Source organism: Sorex araneus, chromosome 6, assembly GCF_027595985.1.
Source record: "Sorex araneus isolate mSorAra2 chromosome 6, mSorAra2.pri, whole genome shotgun sequence".
In the NCBI taxonomy this organism is placed as follows: Eukaryota; Metazoa; Chordata; class Mammalia; order Eulipotyphla; family Soricidae; genus Sorex; species Sorex araneus.
The window spans coordinates 130,039,859-130,047,536 of NC_073307.1; the positions used below are offsets into that span (position 1 = coordinate 130,039,859).

The 7,678-nt window shown below is 32.8% G+C and overlaps 1 protein-coding gene across 7 annotated transcripts in view; it reads left to right on the forward strand.

The window, feature by feature from the left end:
- The window catches only part of METTL15 (methyltransferase like 15), a 232,761-nt gene extending 228,904 nt beyond the window's left edge, over nucleotides 1-3,857 (forward strand). For 6 of the 7 annotated variants that reach the window (XM_055142052.1, XM_004607862.2, XM_055142049.1 and 3 more), the window contains one exon: nucleotides 2,739-3,857. In XM_055142052.1, coding sequence (XP_054998027.1) covers nucleotides 2,739-3,184 — 446 coding nt within the window. In that variant the 3' untranslated portion in view covers nucleotides 3,185-3,857. Of the gene's footprint in view, nucleotides 1-219; nucleotides 357-2,738 lie in introns of all 7 variants that reach the window. The other variant, XR_008630685.1, reaches the window with a different exon arrangement.
- The last annotated feature ends 3,821 nt before the right edge of the window (nucleotides 3,858-7,678 follow it).

Genomic DNA, 7,678 nt, shown 5'->3' on the forward strand with positions numbered 1-7,678 from the left:
GCGTGATTTCCCTCCCCTTCATTCTGTTAATGTGATACTTTATAACAATCCTTTTTAATATATTGAACTGTCCTTCTATTGTGGTATTTAAACCCTATTTAGTCTTAGTATATAATCCTTCTACTATTCTGTTGAACTGATTTTCCAGCATTTTGTTGAATATTTGTATGATTGTTTTTATATAAATATTGTCCAAAATTTTATTGCAATATTTTTTAGGTTTCAGGGAAAACTAGCTGCGTAGAGTATTTTGGAAATTCATCCATAAAGCAAGAAATATGGATCTGCACTTTTCATTCAGTCTTTAGTGAAATAAAATAATTTTACTGAGGAAGGATACTATTTCTAAGGACAAGGTATGATGTAAGAAAGAGAAAGAGAGATGAAAGTTCAGAAAGTTAAAAAAAATTACACCTTAAAGAAGGACATGGACAAACTGGGCTGAAGGATTGTAAAGTAAAGATTTGCCCCTAGTTTTCAGATGCAGGTGACCCTAGAATAGTGCCAGTACTTTCATTGGTGGATAGATTTTTTTTAAATTGATATAAGCCTTTTGTTTACTTGTTACAAGTTTATTCACATTGACTATTATTTCCTGAGTCAATTTTAGTTGTATATATTTTCCTAGGATTTTAACTAGTAGTGACTGTGTAATGTTACTTTATTATAATTTTGGTTTCTGTTTGATAAGTAATCGTAATGTTGAAAATATTTTCATATCAAATTTTTGCCCTTTAAAAAGCAGTAGGTTTGGTAAATAAATAGATAGATAAATAAATAAAAATAATTGACAAAAAAAAAAAGCAGTAGGTTTGGGGCGGGGCTTCATTTTAAGTAGATACTTCCTTATATGTTCTGGATTATATGGGGAGCTTTATCAGAGGTCTACTTTATTATTTCATTCTCTACAATTAAGTATACTACCCATTTTGGATTGTACTGTATAGAATAAAAGCTGAAATTCCTCTTCTTTTATATTTCTTGCTTTCGTTGAAAATACTGTTTTACTCAACTAAACTAGCTTGACTGTTTAACTTTAATTGCCCTTATAACTGCAGATAATTTTTAATATGTTTAAATCTAGGAAACTATAATTTGGTTCGTCAATATGTATCTTTCTATGACATTCACTTTTTTCACAACATAAAATGGGCCCCTTTCGGCCTAGTTATTTTCCTTTCGATTTTTTTTCATTATTTTCTACATTTTTATACTATTGATAGGTTGTTCTTTTTCACAGCCTTAGTTTTAATTGTGGTTCAAAGGTGTGCGTGTGTGTGTGTGTGTGTGTGTGTGTGTTTCAGTTGACATATATTGTTAGGTCTTGCTAATTTTGTTGTAATTTTATGTGTGTCAGTATGAATTTTTTGTTTAGTATATTTACATTTAATAGAATTGTTGATATATTTATAAGTAGCATGTGCCATTTTGCCATTTTTAATCTTTGTACTATTTTTATCTTCCTGCTCTTTTACCTTTTGTTAAGCAGTGTTTTTTAGACTTGAATTCTTTTTTATATTTTTGGCTTTATTTCTTTGCATTTTTTTGGTCAACCGTTGTTCATCGATTTGCTCCCTCGGGCACCAGTAACATCTCCATTGTGAGACTCATTGTTACTTTTTTTGGCATGTCAAATACGCCCACGGGTAGCTTGCCAGGCTCTGCCTTGCAGGCAGGATACTCTTGGTAGCTTGCCAGGCTCTCCGAGAGGGACAAAGGAATCGAAACCGGGTCAGCCACATGCAAGGCAAATGCCCTACCCACTATGCTATCACTCCAGTCCCATTACTAGCAGTAAACTATAGAAACCTTAGGATAATTTAGTTCCATTTCTTCATTTCCCAATCCTTGTGCTGTTGGTTTATATATATATAGTACATATCTATCCTTATGCATATGTATCTGTGTGTGAATTATAAAATATAATTTTTCTTAAAGACTCCTATCTTCTAAAGATATTAAAATGAACATAGATAAGTAGATAACTAGATAAATCCAGATCTAGGTATACACATGTATCTGTATCTCTCTGCATATATTTATTACATCTTTTTATTTTATGTAATATCTAAATTATCTTTTGATGCATTTTGCTGTAGCCTAAAGTTCAGCATTTTTTTAATACAAACATGTTAGCAACTATTCTTCTGTTTATATTTATTTAAAAGTATTTTGAGCCTTTAATTTTGAAGAATAGTTTAAGAATAATCTTTTAACATCTGTAATGTTATTCCAGTATGCTATACTATGTTTCTCAGTAAGAAATTACTTATTAATCAGATTTTTGTTTATGATATATATTATTTTCCCTTCTTATTATATGTGCAACTTTCTATATTCAGGATTTTCTTCATTTGCTTTGCCTTATAGTACTTTAATTATGAAGTTCTTAAGTAAAGTTGTTTTTATTTATTCTCTGTCATTCAGCTAATTTTTAATAATTTTCACCAAATTTGGGAGTTTTTCATTATTTTTCCTCAAAATATATCTCTATTTTACTCCTTTTGCTCCTTATATGACTTGTGTTATGGAAGATGTTTCTTACACAATAGTTTTAAATCTTGGAAGAATGATTAAAAATAAAAGAGGGAAGTAAAGTTGAAATGTCAAATTTCATAAGCAAATTTTGTTCCTAAAATATATATGCTGCATGTACACAACCTAACACACTAGGTCTAAAATGGGAAATACTGATGTTATTTATTTTCTTTCCCTGTTTTTACAAAATTTCTTTGTAGGTGCTTTTCCTCCTTCTGCCATGTATGCTCGGAAAGACTTGTTACAACGATCTACCCATATTGCTACTAAAACGTTCCAAGCATTTCGCATATTTGTGAACAATGAGCTCAACGAACTCTACTCAGGACTGAAGACAGCCCAGAAGTTTCTGAGACCTGGTGGTCGACTTGTTGCCCTCTCTTTCCATTCACTAGAGGATCGCATTGTCAAGCGATTCTTACTAGGTATAGACATGGCAGAAAAGTTTAATCTAAGTGCTAGACAGAAGGTGAAACGAGCTTCACAATTGGATTTTGACCATGAAAACAACGAAGAAGTCTCTACGGGAAGGGCCCCTCTACTGTGGGAATTGATACACAAGAAGGTACTGACTCCAGAAGATCAAGATGTACAAGATAACCCCAGAGGGCGTTCCGCCAAGCTTAGAGCAGCTATCAAATTATGAGAAAGTTGCAATCTGATCTTTCACGTTTTTCCTTAGTTTCTCTTAACTTGTACACATGATGTTCCTGAACAAATGAATATATGTTCTATGTGTGCCTAAAGTTTGAGAGTTTTTTGACAGTTTTTCTTAAAAAGAAATGATGGCATGATACAGAAAGTTCAACTCAAGGACAGTTGCCCGTCGAATATGGAACAATGTGTTTATCTAAGCATTTTATTTGACCTTTGAAATGCAGTTATTTAATCAGGAAAGTTTTTTTTAATACTAAATTTTTTTTAAATATATAAACTCAAGTTATTTGGAGAGAGATATTTGCATGCCCTAAATTCTGAACTTTGATATTCTCATTTACAACAGAGTTTCTGTGGCTTAAATAATTAATAATGATCATGGAATTTTAATTTCCTTACTTGGAAGTAATTGATTGTGACTATAGCTTTCTCAAATATAGATATGCAAATTTTAATTTTCAAGTGTTATTTTAAAAATACATCATATTCATAAATTCATATTTTAAAGGAAATTTTCAGAATGACATGTGATTGTTTCCATATATTCCACAGTTAAATGTATAGTTTCTCTAGCAGTACACCCAAGGAATATTTTGTAAAATTTGTGCTTTGTGTTCATTCTAATTATAGCCCAGATGCCCTTAATAAACAATTAAATATCATTATTTGAATTATGCATATTTATTGAACTGTTCAAATTTTTTTCAACCAAGTCTATTTGAAATAGAAAACTCTATGATGTTTTCAGGATATTAAAATTAATATGCAATTAATCTTTTTACTTACAAATAGTAACTATAATTGTGAAATGTTTATTCAGTTCATTTGGTAGAGAATTCTTTAACAAATTGATAAGATTGATTAATGTATCACATCAATTTTTATACAGAAGTATGCGCTTCTGGTTTATTTCATTATTGAACAAGTACTGTACTAAACATTAAAGAAACAAAGGTAAAAAGATGTGTAGACCATGGTATGTGTCCTATGGAATTCTATTCTTGAGGAGAGGAACAATGACAATAATTACAAAAATCTCTAGAAAACTGACAGCATAGTGAATGAAAGAGTTATCCTTTGCAATCACATTCATACAAATTTTTCAAACAGAGGAAAAATGTATCATCTGTAGTATGACTGATTACAAATCCTGTATTGGTCAATCCAAATGAATAAAATAGCAATATAACTGTACAGCCAAAGATGAAGAATTGAATAGATATAGGATGGGGAGATGGCTTACAGGACTGGAGTGTGTGCTTTGCATTCAGAGTCCCAGGGTCAGTCCTCACAGCACTGGGCTTCCTGCACAGTGAATGGAGAGTAATCCCTGTACACTGCCAGAATGCGGCCCCCAAACCATAAACTGGTACATATATAGATGTGTATGATGAACTTGTTGAAAATTTACCTCAACCTAGTCTTATTTGCAAATGTAATATTTAGCTCCTGAGCTTGTTTTCTGCTTTATTCAAATATTCACATCTGAAACTCCTGATTGGCCCCAGATTCTAAGTAATTAAAGATGAGGTCACTCTGAGGAGGCCTTAATACATACATACATTCCTGAAATTTGTTCTTCTTAGTTTGTGTTTAGTTTCTTCTTCTTAGTTTCTTCTTTTTTTAAGTTGAATCACTGTGATTTACAACATTACATAGTTTTTTCATGATTTTCAGGTGTCAGTGTTCCACACCAATCCCTTCATCTGTGTTTACTTCCCTTCACCAATGTCTCAGGTTCCCTCCTATCCCCAGCCTGCCCCTGTGACTCTTTCCCTTTACTCTCTTCAGCATCCAGTCCTTGTCCAAAGTGACCATTGCCATCTGTCTTGTTATAGTGGTCCCTTCCCTCACCTATCCTACCTGCCCACACAGTGGCAAGCATCCTACTAAGAAAGAATGCAAACCGAACAGTATAGCAGCTGAAGAAGATAGAGACAAAGACTGAAGTGTTTCCCCTACAAATGAAAGGATGCTTAAGAATTGCTCTTTACCACTTTAGACAGAAGCATGAAATAGATTCTCCTTCAGAGTCTTAAATTGAAGCTCTGCTGACACTTTGATTTCAGTCTCCCAGCCTCCAAAATAGGGTAAGAATAAATGCCTGCTGTTTTATATCACCCAATTTCTGATGATTTGTTATGACAACCTTGGAAAAGTAATACTCTGGTTTAAAAAAAAATAGATGAATAATATACATTTAAAAAAATAAAATCAGTCTCAAAGTGTTATACTGTAAAATATGTTAGTTACTTGGAAACATTAGGTTTGGCTAATATTATGTTGTTTCTATATTCCGCTATACACCATGATTATTCTTTCCAGCGTCTTAGTCTTTGATATAGATACATAATAAAACACATAAACAAGTTCAGATAATCAACTGTGAAAATGTTTTTAGGAAATTCTAACAATACACAAAATTAAAGCCGGTTATGAAAGGGGATTATTAAAATTAATAGGCATTAATTTTCTACATATACAGAAGTTATTTTCTATTTCTGAATATCTGTATTGTTGAATTCTACCAATTTTTAAATATATAGTAACTTCAGTGTTATTGAATAATTATTAATGCTTTATAGCCTGTATTTCTCACTTTAGAAATGAAATTTTAAAACTGAATAGAATTTTTAGTTGATATTTATATTTTCTTTTTTTGTTTAAAAATGTATAATAGTTGTCACCGTCACTGTCATCCCATTATTCATTGATTTGCTCCAGTAGGCACCATTAACGTCTCCATGTGAAACTTGTCACTGTTTTTGGTGTATCAAATATGCCACGGTTAGCTTGCCAGGCTCTGCCATGTGAACGAAGTACTCTCGGTAGCTGGCCGGGCTCTCTGAGAGGGAGAGAAGAATCGAAGCTGGGTCGTCCACGTGCAAGGCAAACGCCTGCCCTACCCGCTGTGCTATCGCTCCAGTAATAGGTATAAATGGAGAAATGGTTCCTAGTTAAAATTCTGTGATATTAATTTTAATGTAGCTACTTTTGAGCATTTGTGATTATTACGGTATCATAATTATCTTTCTAGGTATTTTTCTGTAAGCAACATTCTGTAATAGAAACTTTAAAGTGTGGCTGAAATTAGGCCATTATCATACCGCAGGTAGGGCACTTGCTTGACAGCCAGCTAGGCTTGATCTCCAGCATCTATGGTGCCCTGAGCACCAGCAGAAGTAATTCCTAAGTGCAGAGCCAGGAGTAGTCCCTGAGCATCCTCAAGTGTAACCCAAAAACAAAGCAAAAACTGTGAAAGAAATTATGGGGTAGGGCCAGAGTGATAGTACAGCAGGTCAGGCATTTGCCTTGCATGTATTCTACCAGGATTTGGTTCCTGGCATGTCATGTAGTCCCCTGAGCACAGCCAGGAGTGATTCCTGAGTGCAGAGCCAGAAGTAATCCCTGAGCATTTCTGGGTATGGCTTAAAAACAAAAAGTTATGGAATAAATGCAAATTTAATGATAAAAATGCTGATCGGGAGATATATTTTCACAGAATCACAATGCCATATGTTTGGTGTCGAATGAAGCATGATTTGTAAAAATCATCATCATATTCTAAAGAGGCTAGATTTTATAACAAGTATAACTATTTTTGCATTATTTTCTCAAATTTTGTCTGTTTATAGCTACTATTTTCAAGTAATGTTTTGCAACACACAGCATGAAATTCAAGAACACTAAGAGAAAAATTTAAATCTAAATTATTTTTTATGTCTAGTTGCAACATTTTTAAAAATGAAAAAGTCTATAGAATTAAGATGCAATGATGATAGTTTAGAATTCCTCTCATTTAAATGAATTTTCCCTAGGCATTTTGAACATCTTTTCTCGCCTAAGCAACCGTCACTTTACTTTTTAGAGAAAAGTAAAGAAAAAAATTTATATCTCTTAATACACAAAGTCTGGGTTTATTTCTTTGATAATCTCACTTCTCCTTAGACATTTATTTTACCATAAATACTGAACAGATGTTGTCCTGTTTACATATGCCCTATTAAATATATCACAACACAAACCTTAAAGAGCACAGTCTTCATTTCTGATTTATGCCTTGACCAGTAATACTGCTCTGCCTTGCCCAGGATAAGGATTTTTATTGTTACCACATTACTTCATATTCTTTCACAAGAATAGCATTATTGTCTATTTTATGTGCTGATGTGAGACAGAAGCAATTGTCTTGTAAATAATGTTGGTTTGGGGGCGGTCAGAAAAGTAGTTTGAACTTCAGGTCTGCATATATTAGTTCAATATTAATGTAGGCATGCTATTTAATCTCCTGGATTCTCATTTATTTCAGTTTATAGGAGGAGAGTATAGGTAATTCATTATCAGGTTTCTGTGGATTAAAAATACTCAAGGAATAATTTTGAGTTGAAAATTAAGGCCACCAAGAAATAACATAACACATTTGTAGATAGTATGGTTTGGGATATGTGTCATATTCTTGGTAGTGTTAAGTGTAACCTCTGCA